Source organism: Phlebotomus papatasi, chromosome 3, assembly GCF_024763615.1.
Source record: "Phlebotomus papatasi isolate M1 chromosome 3, Ppap_2.1, whole genome shotgun sequence".
Classification (NCBI taxonomy): Eukaryota; Metazoa; Arthropoda; class Insecta; order Diptera; family Psychodidae; genus Phlebotomus; species Phlebotomus papatasi.
This window is the reverse complement of record NC_077224.1, coordinates 59,952,911-59,974,630: the sequence shown is the minus strand read 5'-3', so window position 1 is coordinate 59,974,630 and position 21,720 is coordinate 59,952,911. Positions and strand designations below refer to the sequence as shown.

The 21,720-nt window shown below is 32.0% G+C and overlaps 2 protein-coding genes across 5 annotated transcripts in view; both read left to right on the top strand.

The window, feature by feature from the left end:
* Positions 1-865, top strand: part of LOC129807082 (sodium/potassium-transporting ATPase subunit beta-2-like) — a 32,402-nt gene extending 31,537 nt beyond the window's left edge. For both annotated transcript variants that reach the window (XM_055856108.1, XM_055856107.1), the window contains exon 6: positions 29-865. In XM_055856108.1, coding sequence (XP_055712083.1) covers positions 29-132 — 104 coding nt within the window. In that variant the 3' untranslated portion in view covers positions 133-865. The remainder of the gene's footprint in view (positions 1-28) is intronic.
* Positions 866-10,440: 9,575 nt separating this feature from the next.
* Positions 10,441-21,720, top strand: part of LOC129807083 (sodium/potassium-transporting ATPase subunit beta-2-like) — a 31,944-nt gene continuing 20,664 nt past the window's right edge. The window contains exon 1 of one of the 3 annotated variants that reach the window (XM_055856118.1): positions 10,441-10,776. The gene's annotated coding sequence lies outside the window, so the exon portion shown is untranslated. Of the gene's footprint in view, positions 10,777-16,541; positions 16,856-21,720 lie in introns of those variants that run through there. The other 2 variants (XM_055856122.1, XM_055856115.1) reach the window with 2 other exon arrangements.

Here is a 21,720-nt window from a genome sequence, read left to right as displayed (position 1 = left end):
TAACTAACCTAATATTATTCCCTCACAGGTGGTATCATCATCAACATCGAATGCAAAGCCTGGGCCAGGAATATCCATCATGATCGAAAGGAGAGAATAGGATCGGTTCATTTTGAATTGATGATCGATTAACACCTTCCGTGTTCCAAAAAAAAAAGAAATTTATCTTTTTTTTCTAATTTAATAATTAAATTAAAGATTTCTCGCAAGTGGCGAAAAATCATTAAATCACGAATCTCCAAAATTTACACCACACAAAAGACAAATGTTTCTCAAAGTATTTGGCGACAATTGGAAAGACAATTCGAATGAAAGATTGTATTGTGACGATAAAAAAGACAAAAAAAGTGTAGAAAAAACATCGGTTCAATGTTAATAATTTTAAGTGACAATTAGCCATATTTTATTAATTTTTTTTCTCTATTGAAATTCCTTGCAGTGATAAAGAGCACAATGCTAGGTAAAATTCTTATCATCCATGATCACAATATTATGACATGTTTTCTGTCGACTTTGCATGAAAAGTGCTGACAATTTTATAATTTTCTTTTTAATTCGTTTTTATACTGACAAATACAAAAAAAGACAATTTACGAAATGAATAAGATCTGAGTGAGAATCTCAAGTAAGCACAAATTAGTTTATTATTGCCAAGATTATTACAAAGAAAAGTTATATCGAAATTTATTTTGCAAATACTCTATGTCAGTTTCTTTTCACATTTTTTTCTGAAATTTGTGTGAACACTGAATGAAAAATTTCTTCAAAAAAAAAATTGCGTCCTGGAATCATATTCCTCTAAAGATGATAAAAAGAATAAATTTCTATGTAGATTTTATGATAAAAAAAATAAATTAGAAACTAATTTACCGACTTTTATTTCGCAAAACTGAAAGTCATTTCAAGATTAAAGGCAGAATCAAATTGACAATAAAATTCTCGCCGTAGCCTCATCATATTTCGTTAATTTACACATTTTCATTGCAATTCTTACGCATAATATTCTATTACCGTATTACCTTATCTCATACTCGGTGGCACTAGGTGAAAATAATATAAGAAAATTGAAGAAATAAAACGAAAATTCTATAAACGGTTAGCAAAAAACCTGTAAGAGAAATTAATCGTACAGCTTTTCTTGCTCATCGTTTATCGCATTTTCGTTTTATTTCTTCAATTTTCTTATATTATTTTCACCTATTACCACCGAGTATGAAATAAGGTAATACGATAATGGAAAATTTGCGTAAAAAATGCACACCTGGGGGTAGCCTACAACAGGAGGCATTACTGAGCCCGGTGGCTTGAAAGAGACGTTACTGGTGGCCGTGAAAAACAGCTAAAAGTAAGTTCAAATACAGAACAAATTCTGTATTCACAAATTTGACACAGTCTGTTCCTCTTGTTTCTGACTCTTCAGCTGAACAGACTCGTAACACTTATCAATTCCTCTTCATTAGTAGAACATAATTGATATTATACAAAAATAATTAAAAAATTAAAATGATTCATTAACAACAAAAGCAATAAAAATGCAAATTATTCGATTTCTCATCACTGGAAGGAAACACAGGATAAAATTTGGATTTCTGAATAAGGGTGAACTACTGAAAAACCATTTTCGTGGCTTTGACTTTTATAATGTAGTCATATTTTAGTAATATGTGTCTACGAAAATTTTTACGATTTTTATTTATCCAGAATCCCGCGTTCTTCAGAATTCCAAATTTCGCCATTTTTAGAAGCATATGAATTTTGCTGAAATAAACATTTTTGGTTAATTAAATTAGCAATTTGGTTCAAAAAAAAAAAATAATTAGGGTAGTAAAAAAGCCAATGAATAACGGAAAATTTGATCTTAATTATTTTATTTCATTCATAAGTTTCCAAAATTATCAATACCTTTTCATAATACCTTTGGAAAAGAGCATTTATTATGAAGCATTTTTATGAATTCAAAATTTATTATTTTATTTTATTTTGAATTACTAAATTTAAGTTTCACTTATTTTACTGCCTAATATTCTTTAGTTTATTTTAACTCTTTGGTGATGCTTTCTTAGACCGCCCTTAAAGAAAATTTGCTTTATTTTGCGGTTTTGGGGTAGGTAAGTTGGTTTGAAACATAGCCTTATGCCGAAAATAGACACAGGCTGATCCTCGAGAATACTCAGCTTGAAAAATTTGGCGGTAAAGGATCAGCCTAAACTATCATACACTGAGGATTTAGGATCAAGGATTAGCGTTTTCAGCGTAAATTTCTATTAAATCTCCACACTTTGAGTGCTGAAAGACTTCTTAAGTGCAATATCAATGGATTTTTCGTACAGAAAGATGCACTCTGACCTTCCCGTTACTCCAATCTTAATGGATTTTAAGATTTTGAGACATTGCGTACCATTACTCTCCATGTTTTTTCACCCAATTGACATTTCGAAAAGCACCCAAAAACATCCAAAGTGAAGCTTTTTATTTTCAGCACTGGCGCTGATGTCGCCTAATCCCCGTAACTTCACTAGACCTCACGAATTTAGAAGATCAGCCTGATCCTCCAAATTTTGGGCTGATCCCTGAGTGTATCGATACCAATCCTCATTTTTCGGGCTGATCCCTAAGCCGATCCCTGTATCTATTTTGGGCTTTACGGAGTTATCACACTAGAAAATTTCACGTTAAAGTTAAAGTGAAAAGTTGCTCATTAAAACTTCTAGAATAATTCGAAATTGCTGATTTAGTCAGGACACATTGCTCAAATTGCTCAATGTCACGATGGCACGCGGGTTGTCAAATGAATGATTTTGTTTTTGAAGCATTTCAGTCGTTTGAGTGAAAATGAGTAATTTCAGTGAAGAAGAGGAAGTTCTCTTCCGTGTTAAATTGGATTCTAATACGATCTTCACATGGCGATTTCGTTGAAAATCTCTATGACAACATCGTAAGTGACGATTTTTTGGACATAATAATTTTCTCCGGATGACTTCGGAGGAATTTGAAGAGCTGCTTCAAATCTTATTGCCTTATTTATAAAAGAAGACTACGAAAATGAGGGAACCAATATCACCCAAATCATCTCGACTTATGTGTGAGTTTTGGCGATTGGTTTCTCAATTTGTCGCAAACGGACTGAAAGCCATCAGATCGGTTGCCTCTATTTTTTGTATTCCCGGCATTTTGTAGTCCCAAATGACGGATTCCTGATGCACAGCCTCAATTAATTTGGCCACCATCTCATTTGACCACGAAATCCTAGAAGTTTATGAAGGAATATATAAAATGTAGATCGAGCATATTTTTGTTTAGATTTTTTCTTACTTATGTTCTTGACCGATCTTTTTTAATGTCTTTTGTCCTTTCTCTATCTCGTTCGCGATAAATAATAGGTATTGGAATGGAACTACTTTTTATAACAATTTAATCACGAATAAACTACCCTAATAACTGCAATAAAGTGTTACCCGATGAAAATTCGATGAGCAAATTTTGCTCATTATTTTGCTCATTAATTATCAATCGTATTTATGCTATTTTAATCTATTTTAACCAATTTTCTGTGACCCGAGTCCACTCTTTTATCACTGAATGAATCAATTTCTAAAAGCTCTAGACAAAAATTTCACATTAGGACACATAGGGGAAACTGGTGCACCACCAAACACGGGGTACTACCAAACACTGCGATTTTTTAATCGGGTATTCGACTTCAGAGGATAAGACCTATATGAATTTATAGGCACTATAGGGATGCTTGTCTACTGAAGGAATGGTCGAGATAGTCCAAGTAGTTTAGAAATAAAAATTAGTCTTTGGTGGTACCCCGTGTTTGGTGGTGCACCAGTTTTCCCTATCTGCAACAATTAATATGAATCACATTAAAATTTTAAAATATAAGTATAAGTAATTTTAATAATATAAATTTAAAATTTTAATGCATAAGATTAATATATATGGGCAATCCGTTGTAGGGGAAAGCGCGCTACCTTCGAACGATCCAAGCTTCGAACAACTCATTTTCTGCAATAATATTTTATTGAAATTGATCCATTGTAATATTAGGTATATTTCAAACCGGTCCAATGCCTCAAATTTATTCAAAAGAGCCATGGAACAAATCTATCAGGAGCATAGAAAAAATGTGTTAGCCGAAGCTTGAGTCGTGCGTAAGTAGTGCGCTTTCCCCTTATATATTTTAATAGCCAATATTAAAAAGAATCTAACAGGACTTAGCTTAAAAGTTCAGAAATGTTTAGTGAATGAGTCTTGGAATAACTTTTGTAAGAAACTTCAGCTGCCTGAAACTGCATCATCCCCTCCTAAATGTTTTGGAGTAGAGAACCATAATTGACAATCACGCGGTTTATTAACAAAATTTGCTAAATAAAATTTAATAATTTTTTTGTCTCGTTTTCGTGATTTATTCAAAATTTGTTGCTGAGAAACAAACTTTCAGCAATTGTATTTTTCTAGATTTAGAATTTATTTCAAATATTTCCCTATCATCCGATTTCTTAGCTTAAATTATATTCATTGGCAAAAGATGAGAAAACCTTTAATATTTTAACTATTTTCATTGTTTTGATCATCACTATTCTCAAGCTAGTGATAAGCCTAGATCATTTCCTTCATTGCAGAGAGATGCATTTCCTTCATTGCAAATTTGGATTGTGGCAAACTCGAGTGATATTTACATAAATAATAAAATAAATTTCGTTTAGTAATTCTTAAACTGTATGTAATTTATTATTGTTATAATGAGGAAAATTGGATGAGAAATGCGTAAAAGTGTCTGAAAAATTTTAAAGTCGATTATCTCGGAAACTATGAGGGATAGAGACCTCAAACTTTACAACCGTTTAGAGCATTTTTTATAGGTTTGAGATGTAAAAAATTTCAATTGAAGATCTGGAAAATTGGATTAGAAATGCATAAAAGTATCTGACAGACTTTAAAGTCGATTATCTCAGAAAAACCCGCTAAAATCCGTGAAAAATTCCTTGGACCACGAAGATCAGTGAAAAATTTAGCGATCCGCTAAAATACGTGAAAAAATCGCTACCTGCAAAAATCCGCGTAATCTGTTCGATTCGATAGTAGGAGAAAGTACTCTCCTTTCGAACGTTTATGCCTTCGAACAATGTCAATTTTTCTTTATTTTTCCTAAGAAACCTACACATTTCTATTAAATATTAGTTAGCTTATCATTAATTATTGATAATTAAGTGATAATTGTATGTAAGTCTCTTAGGAAAAATAAAATAAATTCACATTATTCGAGGGCATGAACGTTCGAAGGGAGAGTACTTTCCCCTATCGAAAATTTATCATTCCGCCCCAGATTTGAAATTTGTAAAATTAATCGACTTGTTTCATCATGCTATTCCAGTTGTTAAGATTATGAGTCTATTCAAAACAGGTAAATTCGCAGCATGCTCGAAAACCACAAATTTTCCTTTGATATTATTTTTATTACGAACAATTCAACAGCAAGGCCATCAAAACCTCCCGAGGGGAAATAATTAATTTTTACAAGCATTTCTATCAACATTCCAACTAAATTACTCCTTAGTACCCTTATCATTTATTGTGGGGTGTTAAATAATTTATAGCAATTGTGAATTTTTCCATGGAAAACTCCGAGTATGAATCAGGAAAGTCGAAAATATTCCCTCTTGGTGATAAGAAGAGATAGAAAAATAGAAAAGCCAAAGAGGACAGAAAGATATTTTTCAATGGGCAAAGGGATAATCTTTCACGTGCTGTAATGAAAGATTAAGAGTATTATTTTGAGAAAAAGAATTATTCAATCCACGTCAAAGTGATCTACTTCCAAAATCTACTAAGTCAATGGCATAAAAAAAAGTTTTCCATGAAGAAAATCTCATTGGAACTTATCTAATTAATTTTGCGTGGTTCACACCAAAAAAAAAAATAGAAACACTGCAGAGAGAGCAAAAATCCCTTAATCCCCCCGTCATATTCCTTGATGATTTTTCTTCTTTTCATGGAGAATTTTGTATATGATAAAAGTTGGAATTGTTGATAGATATGACGTAAACATTTGGTCGGTACTCTATCACACCCTCTCAAAATCCTTCTGCACCTCAATTAGATAGATTGCCATTCAACACGTGAATTCAGCGTTGCGCAAGAAATGCCAACCGTTGCGATAAGGGCAAAAGAGCTTCGACAGATTGGTATGAGACACGAGAAAATATTGAGAAATTTTTCAAGTGTTAACATTTTTCAACTTCATCCTCGTGATTTTTGTGTCAGGGTGTGAAAATAATCTATAGCAAATATTTGAAGAACGGACAAAAATGATCCTTTTTTTTCAATCTTCACAATTTATATTTATTTTGAAGTTTTTTTTACCTCATGTAGAAGTATGGTACTTTTCCTAAAGGTAAGATTAAATCGCTTAGATAGCAGAAATATGTGTCATGGATCTCTGTCCTAATCAATTTTCTGGTATATACATTTCCAACGTCCATATACCGTGTTTCTGGTCTTTTATCGCTGATGCCGCTACAAAAAAAAATCAAAAATTTCTTTACTATCACACCAATGACGTCACTGGACTATGGCGTTTTCCCCGTTATCGATGGGTCTTGAGATAAATACTTTTAAATTTTACATAACCTCATGACACGTAGTATTCCAAAAATCTTTGTAAGACAGGGTGCTTGAAAATAAAATATTGAAACCTTGATTGAAACCCATTCATAAAATGCCTTTGATTTTGTTAAGGATTTTGTATAAACTTGTGTTTTCAAGCCCAATTGTTGAGAGAACAAGAGATATTTAAGAATAGAAAATACAAATAAATTAGGACCCTTTAAAAAATTTATTATATAAATTGTAAATTTTAGTTTTTTTAAAAGATTTCATTTATTTTTAAGGATGACTATTTATGATTAAATTATACCGCGTTATGACCCTTAAAGAGATGACAAAGCGTTACAGCTGTGCGAAATGCTCGAACTCACGAGATAGAACCATCCGTGAATTATCTTTTTGGATGTTTTTTGGATGTTTTTTGGGTGTTTACCGGTTTATTACCGAGTAAATTTGTTCAAAAATCTAGAAACAATTCTGAACTACACAAAAAAAAATAAATATTTTGTAAAAATGTTCGTAAATGTTTGTGAATTCCTATGGCGGAGTTACAAAATGCTCGTGAATCGTTTAACCCACAAACAAGTTCGTAAAAGTTTGTACTGTTTTCACAAACATTGTTCGTAACATGATCATTTGACGAACATTTTTTGTACTTTTACAAACATTTGTTCGTAAATGTTCGTAAACACACAAAAAATGTTTGTAAAATTTTGTCATTTGTTCGTAAATGTTTGTTTTCCTGTCGAACATTTTACGAACATTTACGAACAAATGACAAAATTTTACGAACATTTTTTGTGTGTTTACGAACATTTACGAACAAATGTTTGTAAAAGTACAAAAAATGTTCGTCAAATGATAATGTTACGAACAATGTTTGTGAAAAAAGTACAAACTTTTACGAACTTGTTTGTGGGTTATACGATTCACGAGCATTTTGTAACTCCGCCATAGGAATTCACAAACATTTACGAACATTTTTACAAAATATTTTTTTCTGTGTAGGACATTTTCTGGGAAGTGTACAGTACAGTTAAGAATGGTCTTACTGGCAAATAAAATGAGATATTCGTGAAAAATAAATCAATTACGATTATTTGACTAATTCATTACCGATTGAGACTGATATAGCCGGATACGAAAAGTCAATACCTTTCCAAAAAATCCAAATTCAACCAAATCGGTTGAAAAATTTCCCCCTTTAAAGTAATTGACATAGTAATTGAAGTCATAGATGTGTTTAGGCGAAATGTTTGTCAGGACTACCTCTAAAACACAACCGAAAATCATTTAAAAAGCTTGGACTAAACCGAAAAAATATGATTTTGACAAGGATGGAGGGAGAGAGAGAAAAAGAGAAAATGCTAAATAAAATAGACCTTGAAATAGACCGTTCGAGATAATGTCCACTTATGAAAGGGGTCATCGAAGACCGGAAGTCGTTATCCCTTACCATTTGACCACTAACTCGGGAACAAATTTAAAGTCAAATTTAAAAAATAATTCCCGAAAAATGTTATTGAATTATCAGTAGAGAAGGTGGGGCTACATTGAACTGTGGGGCTACACTCATATACGATTTTTTAAAAATATTTCTAAAGGATGATGGGCCTTGACATAATTTAAGTTTCCTTAAGAAATATGTGAAAAAGTCGTATATTAATGTAGACCTAAAGCTCAAAGTAGTCTCACCTCTTCCTACTTCAACAATTCAATACCGATGAATATTCTCTATTAAATTTGTATGTAAATCGTTTTCACTCCTATTTTGATCAGTAAGATATTTAGAATCGGAATTTTATTTTTTATTTCTCATCATTTCATTTTTTAGTTAATTAATCCTTGTTCTTTTCAATTCGTTGTTGGTGCTTTAAGATTTTTTTTTGTTAAATAATTCCAAAGGTAGTTAATGAGTACTTTAGTAAGTCTACCCCACAATTCTGAAATTATTAAATGTAATAAAAAAAATCTATAAAAAAAATTAATAGAAAAACTATAAAAAAAATCAATTCCGTGTTAAAAACTATTAACGCTTGCAATCAACTTTGAAAATAAAGAAAGTGTAAAGAAGTTTATTTTTATTTTCGCTTATTTATTCTTAACTTTCACTTTTAAGTCTTGAAAAACAAATTTGACACTCTAAAATTAAAAAAATTAATTGAGTTAATTGGTCGGTCATTAAAAAATTTAATTTGATGAGTCAAAATGTATCTTAAAAAAAAGTAATAGAATCGGTTTTAAAATTAAACAAACATTTCAGTCTGCATGGGGTATAGGTAAAGATAACAACAAAATCTTTTTTATACCACCATGGAAATTGATTATAAATTTGATTTTAGATTCATGATCATTATTTTCAAGTGCCCTACTAGGGTACTGGCAAGCAGGAAGATGTTCGCGATCTATCCCAAGGCGCTACAAGGCAAGATATCGAATTTGATTCAGTCACCTTGTCCTAAGTCTTTTCGGAGATCGAGGCCTCTAATTTTCCTTCACTTATGCAATGATCATTATCATACCATTGAAGTTGTTATGTCTCAACCTGAAGAACCAACTCCCCGACAAACGGCTAAGTTCCTTACTCGATCTCGATGAAGGATTTTCTTAACCGTTCAGAGGTACTTCATCTCGGTAGCTTGTACTCGCGATCTTATACTTTCGGTCATAAACTTTTAGATCCTTTAACCTGCCAATTAATAATTTTATTCAAAACTATTATATTTTATTGTTTATTTCAGATTTCGATGGAAACATTTGTATTGGCTTTACACCTAACTACCAATATCTAATTAGAGGAAAGCGCGTTACTTTTGCACGACTCAGACTACAAAAAAATATTTTTCAATGTATTTTAAATTAAATCGGCACATTATAATATTATATTTTAACAGCTAGTCCAGTGCCTCAAATTTCTAGAAAGAACTACTGGTGAAATCCGTTGAAGTCAATTGTCCGAAGGTAGGACACTTTCCCCTATTTCTATCCCTTTTCTTTTAAAATTAGTAAATTTAATAATTCATATAATTTAATTAAAGTTTTCGTTTAACCATTTCTACGTGCTTTTGTTTTTTTTCTGTTTTGTATATGTTTTTAACTATCCCAAAAATTTCACCATTTTATTTTTTTTAATACTTTCAATTCATTTACTAATAATAATAAATTAAACAAAAATCATATTAAAGTCATAAACCCTTAAAAAATATATGCTTTGTATCGCGTACCCTATTTTCTATTGAAAACATTTTCTTGTGGATGTTTAAGTCTTTTGTCAAAATTCATAATGTTCGATGATGAAGTGAGTGACCTAAATTGAAAAGTCTTTACAATTAAAGCCTTATGATTTTCCATACGATCTACTTATTCACCCTTCACCGTCTCTCTATATCAGTTTACAATCCGAAAGCACACAATTGACGACAAAATTGCGCATGATGAGTGGAACAAAAGGAGCGTGATAAGAACTTTGATAAACAATAAATAGCTCGTATTTAGTTTAGCAATTTGCTTCAATTCGTGAAAAATAAAAAAAAGCAAATTGCACACTTCTGATGGCTATTATGAAGACGATCTGTAATTGAGGTTAAAAGAAAGATGGAAAAATTGGGCAAATGTTATTGACTAAACATCAATAGCTTTCTTTAGGGCTAGAGATTAGTGGTAAAATGAATGATATTAGATAAAATATTGCAACAGGTTCCCTGTGTCATGAGGAAATTAAAATTCTCCAGAGACTAAAGTGCTGAGTCGGTTTAAGTGGGTCTAGAGAAGAGTTAAAATCTCGTGGTTAAATAAAAGATATTTGATCTATTCAGTTTAATCCAGTTCTGGCTGATTACACCTGAATAAACTGCTGCAATGCGACTAGTCTGAGGAAAAAAAAAACGTCCACAAAGTCTTGTTCATTACGTAAATCATTGGTATTTATCGTCTCCGATAGCTGCCAAAGTCTGACGTGAGAAAAATGCATTGAGAATTTTAATTGGTATTCGGACATTAACTCTAAGTTTATGTCATATTATTTTGACTTTAGAAGAAAAATACTTCAAAATCAAATACGTGCTGAGACATTTGTTTTCATCAAGTTCATAGTGATAATAAAACTAGTGCAGAGAAAGTTTCTTCCAGTAATCAAGGGATGCAAGAGAGGCTGCAGCAGTAAGGGTGAGTTGAGGAATTTTATCACTAAGGCGCCAATTTAATCAAGGACTGGGAAAATATTTCTCATTGAAACATAAAAATACCACATAGAAAGCTTGACAAGCCAAGGGTGAATTTTCATGCCTCCAAAGTGTTGGGGAAAATATCCCCAATGACCAAACATTACTTTTCCGCATTCCACCCTTCAGGATTGCGGGGGTGGGAGGGACCAAAAACACAATATATAACATGGAACAGAGAGAGAAAGCGAGAAAGTGGAAATGATAGAAGCTTGAGGGTATTTTTAAATAGACAATTTTGCCGCGCGACTAAAAGTTTCCCACATAGAATTATTACATCTCAGTTCAGCTCATTTGCCATTCAACCCAGGATAGAAGGTCAGCATTAAAGTTCTGACAAGTTGAGAAAATTTTATGACTCAAATATCCTAAGACGAGAAATATTTCGGTCAAATTTTTGTGAAAGGAAATGCTCCAGCCAATGAGGCTCAAGTATGATGACATACATATTGAAAATAATCATTTTCTATTGGTTGATACTCCTTTCATGCCAAAAAAAAAAACATTGGAATAGTTTTCGAAATTCGGCATCTGCTGCATAAAGACCTCTACGCATTAGGAGCAATTTGTTTAAATGCTTTTTTTTTAAAGAAATTAAAAATTAAGTTGAAAATTTTTTGAAGCATCAGCTTGAGTCTATTTGGACGCTTACGGCGTGTTTTTAACGTTTTGAATATTCTACATTTTTAAATTCAATCTTAGATTTTTTAGGTTTATATAAGAAAAGTATCCCATTTAAACAAAATATTTGTATTAATATTTTATATTTCTTTTATGTATTTTTTTCAAGGGGTAACTCATATTAAAAAACCCTCGTCAATTGTCCGAGAAACGCTTCGCGAAACCCGAGAAACTCAAGAATTGCATCGCGAAACCCGCGAAACCCAAAAATTTCATCGCGAAACCCGAGAAACTCAAAAATTGCTTCGCGAAACCTGATAAACCCAAAAATTACATCGCGAAACCCGAGAAACCAGAAACCCTTGTCAGAAAAAATGGGAATGAGTTACCCCTTGATTTTTTTGTTCAAATCTATCAAACAATACAGACATACTTTACCATCTTTCCACTAGGTCGGGTTAGCACTCCTTGTACATTGTCGCCAAGCAGTACGATCTAATCTAAAAATCTAGTCCTTAGTCATTCTAATTGTCAGAATTTGATTGTTCATTTTTCAAACAAAAATATTTATAACACTTGGAGGTCTTTGAAAACATCACAACTTTATTTTTTTTTTTTAGCTCCCATCCCTATTCCCTAGGCCGTTGGCAAAATTTTGCCATGTATGACCGCCAATTTTCACAACTTTATATGGGTACCTTTAGAAGAACCAATAAAATAATCATAATAATTATAATTTATGTCCCTCTATTATGAGTACAATAAATAAAGCAATCTTCAGACTAGACGTTTAGCTCAATTCCCGAAGATCTCAAAATCCGAAATAGCAACTAATTTCATTTGTTTTTTAGAATATAAGAGATTATTTTCCCTAAAAAATCCAATCCTTAATTATTTTTTTCAAAACGTCTTAACTGATAAGAAATTATAGCAGTTAAGTCATATGGCTAAGCCTTAGGTCGTATAATCGGTCTCTATAAAATCACAAAAATTGATTTTAAAAATTTATATGTCGAATATTTCAAAATTTCAAAATTTCGTACTTTAGTTTGAAGTTTGCTACTTCACCTATGCAATGCCATCTTAAATAAATTTAATGTTTATCAAAATCTCAGCATTTCAGAATTGCAAAATCAAAGTATTTCACCAGTATTTCCAGGTATAGATAGATAGGATTACACGTTTTGAGAAAGCTCTTGTCTTCTCAATATCTAGAACCAAATTTTAATTTTAAAATTTATTATAAATTTATACTTAAACCTAATCTTCTCTTAGTATAATTGCAGTCTAAGAATAAGTATCATGACCGTGCTGTCACATATAAGATTAATACAAAGGGTGAGAAAAGACTGAAAAAGAGGTGTATAGGGGAAACTGGGGCACCACCAAACAGGGGTACCACCAAACACTGCGATTTTTTAAATAGGTATAAGATTTCAGAGAATGAGACTTACATGAAATCATAGATACTATAGGGATCCTTGTCCAGAGAAAGAATGATCAACATAGTTCAAGTAGTTTAGAAATAAGAATCTTTTTTCGCAAAATTGTGAGTTTTTGATAATTTTAGTCATTTATATATCTACCTGAAAAATAAAACTGAAATAAGTTACATCAAATTTCACTACATCAGTACTTTCCTACATGTTTTGGGATAATATTTATGTATCTACTAAAGAAATTAATGTTCACATTTTTTTAAAAGAATATAAAATCCATCACAAAACAGTGTTTGGGGCACCAGCAAACAGGCAAAATTCTCACAATTGCAGATGTCGCGAGCGTAGCTTGAATGGCAAAATTTTTCCTCTTATCTTTCTTACTCTTCATCTCCCTCTTTGTTCGATTTCTGACATTTTTATCCATTCATGGGATTTTAATTCAAGACTCAGGAGAAATATAGTTTCAAGAACCCAATTTTGCATTAAATCATTCTTAATGATTCTTAAATGATTTTAATCAAGGATTGACGAATGATTTCTCGATTTTATTACAAATAATCAGAAGAGCGCGCAAAATTTGAACTTTAGGTATAGTGTTTGCCACGATTTTAGTGGCGCTGCTTTCCAGTCAGAAGTCGAATGTTGTCAAAATGATGAAAAATCCATTGGAAAATATGTTCGGTGTGCAGTGGTTTAGTTTTTTGTTATTTTGGTCACTCATTCTAAATTTTGCAGTGCTTTTTTGAGAATTACTTACATTTTCAATACCTTTTTTATAATTAAGAGTTGTGGTGAATGCCCAAAATAACTTCAATGGGTGAGAAAAACAGGTGTTTTTTGGTGCCCCAGAAAGTGTTTATTGGTACCCCGGGTGGTTGGAAAAAAGCGAAAACTGCATGGTGATACAATTTTCCTTTTTACGGAAAATTGAAGTGCTTCACATCATCCTTGCATACATTAATATGCAGCCTATACCTGAGACTATAACATGGGGTAAGCAACATTTTTCTAAAATTCACAGTTTTCTTAGGAAATTCAATCAAAATCGCATCTTTCAAAAGTGTTTGGTGGTACCCCAGTTTCCCCTACCCGATAGCAAAATTCCGCAAAAATTCCAATGGAAAACTTGCGTCCAAATGGCTAAATTCGCTGGAATTTGACGCTAAAATTCCACTAAGTTTTCCTATGGAATTTAAAGCCGGAAATTCCATGGAAATCATAGTGCTCCATGGAATTTACTAGTACGACATGCTGGAATTCCAGCGTTAAATTCCGCGGTATTCCGCGGAAGATTTATATGGAAACTCACACGTGAAACGTCCGCGGGATAAGCTGGAAAAAACATATGGAAATTTCCACTATCTTTCCATAGTGTTTTATATGGATTTTTCCACTAGTTTTCTGAAATGTCAAACAAATAAAATGGTGTTGCGGCAACTTTTAGAATTTGTTTCCAAACCTTCCGCAAACATTTCTAGTGATTCATGTGGCAATTATAATATAATTAATTATGCGACACTGCGTTTCGTGTAGATAATAATGAAGTGATTACATTAAATAGGTCGCCAACCTAAAATAATGCTGTTTTTATGTTAATTAATAAATATTTTCGAAAAAATTATTTTTTTTTACAAAATATTTTTTTATTGCTCAAAGTGTTAATTCGTTATTGCTGATTTAGTAAAACATATTATAATCCTCGTAATCTGTGCTATTTCTTTAATATTCGGAAGTAAAATCACGAGGTGCATGTGACAGCTTCATTTTTTCTCCATTTTATTTTGGTGGAAAAATCCACATAAATTCCACGAGCATTTCCATGGATGTATTCTATATGAAAAATCCAGCATAAATCCATTAAATTTTCCTTGGAACGTATTATGGAAAATTCATATGGAATTTTTTAAGGCAAATAGTGGAAAATTCCGAGGATTTTTTCGCTTGTTATTCCTATTCCGCTTTCTTTTGCTATGGGGTAGTATGCAAAATTTCGAATGAAAAAATACATGTGTTAGAAAGAGTACACTCTAATGCAGTACTACGATGAGTAAGATATTACTGTTCGTATTAATTGTTTTCTTAATCGTATCACAGGCAATTCCAACAATTTTTCAGGCGTGCCAACTGTGATTCGGTCGGTTTTCGGGCGATTGTATGGCTGCCAACCAGAGTTGGGCGAATTTGTTACATTTTACATAATTTTTTACATAGTAGAAAAAGCCTTTAACATGTGTTACATTTTTAACATGTAAAGTTAAAATGTAAAAAATGTAAAATTTATTGATACCCATCAAATAACAAGTTTAATTTTTTTTTTACTCAATCAAAGATTTCGCTGTAATCAGTAAAACATTTTGCAGCTTTTTGCTGTAAAGCTTGTCGTCTAAAATGCATGATGAAATTTATTGGTAATCCTAATTCAAATTTTCTACTACCCGGTTGAACCAATATAATAGTAACCATTCTGTGGTTTCTGCTAATCAACAATATTGTAAAAACCATTGAAATTTAGATTTATTTCCTACTCTCTTCATAACGGTAATTTTTTGAGGGATTTTGCTATATACCTTGTCCAAGACATCACATTCCAGAAAACAATGTTCATGAAGAGAATCAGTGTATTCTTGCTAACACTGATTCTGTGGTAATGAATGTTTCTGTGATAATATTCTAAAAAAAACCATCGCGCTTTATTACTAAAATGAGAATAACGTATTAAAAACAAAAATTCACACAGAAATTATGATATTATATCGATTTTTAATAAAATCTGCATAGAATTCGAGTAATAACGATCTAAATTGCTAAACTTTTCGTTTGGAAGCTGTGAGGATTTTATATTCAATTTTAACCATTTTGTGCTGAAACTGTGCGCTCTTTATTTGCAATTTTAACATTTTCGTGTTGAAGCTATTAGTGTATTACATACAAGTGAAATCATTTAAGCTTAAGTTGTTCTAAATTTTGTTCATGGCTTTCCCAGGAATGTTTTATTGATATTCCTCGAAAGCAATATCAATATTGATATTGCTTACAGGAAATGTTTAAAAGATTCAAAAATGCTTAATTTTCCTTTTATACATTTTGGGTATTTTTTACATTTTTACATATTTTTTACATGTAAAATGTAAAAAATATTTTTTAATATGTAAAGGCACAACCCTGGACAACTTTGTTCATAGTGGATAAATGCGAGAGAGAGAGGCATGGTAAAATACTTCCTTTTTTTTTAGCATTCTCGCAGTTCAGAAAGTATTAATCTTAATATTAATCTTATATGTGACATGGTCATGAGGCTTAAGAATTTTCGAGCACTCTATTACAAGTTTAATAATTTATAATCTGACAAAGTGAAATTCAATTTTTTTTAATCTTTTACGGGAGAAAATCCATGACGGATGTTAGAATTTAAAAAAGTGAACAATGAGATCCGTTCATGGAAATTTTGGCCACATCTTCTACAAGTTTTACTATGCAAAATCTTCTGTTGGTCATCTAAAAGATGGTTCATTGCCATTTATTGTTCGTTTTACAACTAGATTGGAGATAATTTTTCCTCGTGATGCAATTGCATTCACGTATCGGCAAAAATTACTTCACTGATAAAATTACTAAGATAGTGAGAATTTCTAAGTAAAATTCGCAGATATAAAATCTTTATAAAATGCGCCGGAGCCTCTCAACTGGCCATAGATGTTCAGCATCAGTGGTGAGCTTCGGATGCCCTCACGAAGGCGGAAAACGAGGGAAAACTCGGCTGAGCTTGGAGATGAACAGCGACCAGAATTAATCTCTGGATTCAGTGGCGCCTCGAGAGCCACACTGTTAAGTTATCCACGCTTTCGCAGTGTTCCAATCTTATTCCTGTTCTTTTCTCTGAATCAGAGGTCAGTGTAGGAAGAGTGTCATTCACATTTTAACAATCTTCTTTTTTTTTTGACTGTGCAAACTTTTTTTTGGGTTTGTGAAATCTGTGTTTGGATTGGTGGTAGAAGAAGTTAATCCCAGAAAAAAAGATATTTGCGAGTTTTTTTTGTTTTAATACTCAGCAGGGAGATATACAAAATTTCAGAGCTCTTAATTAAATTTTAAAGCTTATAAGGCAAATATTCGGATCATGTGAAAAATTCATTTTTATTATTCGCTCCTAGAGAATTTTAGGGGCAAGTCCTGTGGAGTAAAAGCTCTGTTTGTCCTCCAAATGAGACGTGAATTGAGTGCTTTAGAGCAACAGGCGCCGACGTCACATAAATTTCCTCCGTCGAGACGAGCAGGACACCGAGCAAAAATTAGGCACATTATACTATCCTTGTCCACAACATTTGCCATCGATTCCCATCAATTGTGTCCCCTGTACATAATTTGTTAAACAAATTTGCCACACGCGTGCTATAAAATTATCCTCGACTTAAGACCCATGCCAAATTGTGAAGAAAAAAGTTCTTAAGAGGTGGAAAATTATTTAGTTGAAGGTTTTTCTCGGAGAAAATTGGCTAAAGATAGATTTTCACACACTCTCCCACATTGTTTATTTTTCCCGCTGTCCAAAGAAAATGACGGAGGAGGTGGAAAAGTTGAGAAAATTTGGGGTATCTCTATTACTTCTTTACTGCTTGATTAATTTATAGAGATTCATGTAACACATAGTTCAAATTTTCTCATGTATATTTTACAAATGAATAATTTAAGAATAATATTGTTTGATAGAGTTTCAACATACTCTCAATATCCTCAAAATTTTAGACAAATTATTTTAGCCACATTCATGCAAATTAAATTACTGATGAACCCCTTTAGAGCAGAAATTTGCCCTTAAGTTTCCTGTCCATTTAATATGAAGCATCCTAAAAGTTTTTGGGGGGTACCTATATAACATCCCAAAAAGAACAACTTTAAAATTAAATAAGTTATTTGGATAGTTAAACAATTCAAAACACCTTCATAGATATTCTCTCTCTCTCTCTCTCTCTCTCTCTCTCTCTCTCTCTTTCTCCACAATGTTTTGCGTGCAATAGAAAATTTACATAAAATGCAAATTTATTATTTATTCATTGACCCGATTGACAGAAAATTGTACCGCACCTTCATAATGCCAAAGCCATGGTAGCTCTACTGGGGATAATGATTAAGTCAGATGACCCAAAAGAGGGGTTGCAATTTACAAATACTTGAACAAATAGGGTGAAATTTTCCGCACAATAATCCCCACAAAATGATTATTCATTCCACAAATTAGTAAATTTTGTGATTGATATGTTCGGAGCGATACACAAAATTCTATACACAAGAATATAGAGAAAATGAAGAGACAATTGATTTCTATATTGTCACATAATTTTCTATGAAAATATCCTCCCTCACTAATTTATACTTCACAAGCCTTTAATAAGTCTACATTGTTCTTTCACATCAATTAATTGTGTTGCCAGGGGGAAATTTTCCAATTACAAGCAGGAAAATCTTCTTTAGCAAGAAAATTCACTCAGAATTCTGTGGTATTTTATTAGACAGAAAACCTTTTCTTAAGGGACAAAATTGGGCAAAAAAATGGGATTTAGAAATTAGGAGATACATTTACCTTTATGATTTAGTGAGAATGGTGGAATTAAACGTAAATCTTGATTATAATTTCCTAATTACACAGTGAGAAAATGTATATTACTGCCGGAAACATCATGACATTTTTTTTTTTAATTTTTCAAAAATGTGTAAAGGGTCCTTACCATTCTTAGGGTAGAGAAACCATTAAATGCCATGCCCCATTTAATGCAACCTTAATCAACTGGTATTTTTGTTTCATTTTGGGATGCTAAGTTACGAAAAAAAAATTGAAAAAGAATATATATTTATTAGGGATAGTAACAAATGGTTCATCTGCATCCATACAAATTTAAAAAAAAAGTAGGGGAGATTGGGGCAAAAAGTCACAAATCGAAAATTTCAAAATTCAATATCTTCCAAGATAAATAAGATAGCGGCTTAATTTTTTTTCCATGGATAGCTTCCATAGACCTTTTTCGATGTTGTATGTTTCTTAGAATTCGAACAAGGAATTTAGAAAACAAAAAATATCAAAATTTTTAGCCCTATTTTTGAAATATTTTCCTTGAAGAATATATCAATTATTACCTACTTATTTTCCTAAATTGATGCACTGATGGTTATTTCCTAAATAACTTGGACTCCTTGAATATGAAGCCGCTATATATTTTATAATTTTACAAAGATTCTTCTCTCAATAAATCTTTTTATTAAGAACGACCACTTGGGATAAAAAGTAACAAAAGGTATGGAGCAAAAAGTAAGAAAAACCGAAACAATTTATGATGTCTCACAGCAAAAAAAACATCTAAGCCATGTGTCGCCGCTTGTTGTTTGCATTGGTCAAACAATGCGAATCAAAATACGATAACATCCCATGCCTGATACTATTTGCCCCAGCATATTTGAAAATGGTCACAAAATTACGTTTTAGAAAACGGCTCGATAAACGTATTTCCTTACAAAATACAGGAAAATTACTTTCACAAAGTTGTAGAGCGGTAAATTTTCTATAAAACTGCGCTAATTAGAAATTTCTGGGGCGTTCGAGTAGTTTGTAAAAAAATAAAATATCCGTTTTATTACTTTTTGCCCCAGTCTCCCCTAGTGATTTCTCTACAATCAACCTTATGTCATAGCAATAAAATTTCAACGTTTGGAAATTAGACCACGCCCATTAACAGCCGAGACTTCAAAATTTTTATCATAAAGAAAAAACTGAATTAGTTTGATTTTAGGAAGTCCTGGGGAAAAGGAACGAGAGTTTACTATTAAAAAAGAGGTTACAGAGTGTCCTAGACTTTACGAAATGCTCGAACACGTGATTTAGACTCTATACCTCAAAAGTACTTTCGCATAATTTACCGTTAACTGGTTCTCATCCGATTTGGATCGATTTATAAATCACCCAAATACCTTGGGAGTAATGTAATTGATTTTCGGACAAAAATTATTTATCGGTTATTAACCAGATCATCACTGGTTCATAATTAATTGGAAGAGGTTCAAGCTTGTCAAGAATTCTAAGACTTTTCCAACGACCCCAAATATAATATCATTTGGTTGAGAAATACGCTCTCTGGAGCTATTTTATCCTTTGATATTGAAAACCCGTTATTATGAATGATTGAACGGGATTTTTGTACATTTGCGAAATATCCGTGTGAATAATTTCTAAAACATATCTAGAACAACATGAAAATTTCTAATGAAAGTAAAAAACAATTGTCTTCATAAGATTGATACATTTTATATTGTCAGGTATGTCAATGTCAAAAATGGTGTTTGTAATATTGAAATTCATTGTTTTTCATTACACAAAATTTAATTTTACTGCTCGAACTTGAAGAGAGATCAGTTATATATTTAATACATTTTTTTCAATCAAAATAAAAAAATAATCTTCTTACTACTCAAATTTTTCAGTATTATAGAAAATTTTGGAAATTTTAAATGACGTATCTGTCAATTGTAAAAAGAAAAAAAATTGCACAAATCGTTCTCGAGCTATCCCAAAAAAAACATGGTTTTGGATGGGATGGTGAGGAGTGAGGGAAAAATGAGGGGTACGTTAATGGTATCAATGTTGACTTAAGGGAGGGAGGGGTTCATCGAAGATCCCATGTCTCTATCTCTAACTGTCTGGTCTCTAAACGTGGTAACGGTAGGATACATAGACGTACAGACGCACAGACGCACATATGAACCAACAGCGAAACACCATATTTCTCCAAAATCGTTTAAAATGTGAAGATTTGTCGAGAAAAGTAGTCCCTGGAGGGTAGAAGGCGATAATTTTGGGAGGTTAAAAAATCTAAATGAAGTGCTAAAATCTAAAAAAATCTAAATGAACATTTTTTGCATTTTTCGAATATAGGGTAAAGGCTCATAATTTTGGACAGTCAGTCATCAACAGGCATAAATGTTCCAAGTTTGAAGTACGATATTTTCAATACTAATTGATTTTTGTTTTGTTACTCTATTTCCAGTGTTAGAATCTTCCAAAAAGAACATATATTTAGATAGAATTAATTTATTCATCAAATATTGGAGTAAAAATCCATAAATTAAATCAATTTATTTTTATTGTCCAATTTTACCCTCATTGTGTTCAAATTTAGAAACTGTCCAAAATTATGAGCCTTTCTCCTAAACGTCATTTTATTCATATAGAAGACTTTTAGCTAAGACACTTTTGGATCAACAACCTCCGGTTGAGATCGCACTAAATGCATCCTATTCTTGTGAAGTGATTAAACTTGTGACTTACATCTTTCCACTCAATTTAGCGTGAAATTGCTAAAGTTTTCCTTTTTGTATCACCTTTTAATGTTAATTTCATTGTGCGAAGCATTTTTTCACAATAATTCTTGACTAATTTCTATATTTCTGTAAATTAAGTCTCATTTTTGGTGTAACTTAATTTTTGAGACTGAATTTGCTTAAGTCGGTGTGCTCACAGCCACAGTTTGATTCTACAAAGTGTCCAGGCTAAAAGTCTTATTATTTGAACAAAATTACGTTTATGTTCGGAAAATGCAAAATATGCTCGAGACACTTCGAAATTCTATTAGGAAATACTACGGCCACCATGCGGACGAAACTAGAAGTCTTTCCTTTGGTTTTCGATACCGATTTTCGAATACATTTTCTCGTGGGAATTTGTGAATGTGAACACTCGTATATGATAGACAGAGATGAAAATAGATTTAATCATCAACAATTTTTATTAAAAAATAATATTATACAATTTACGTTAGGATGAGAGCCTATTTATTTTCCAG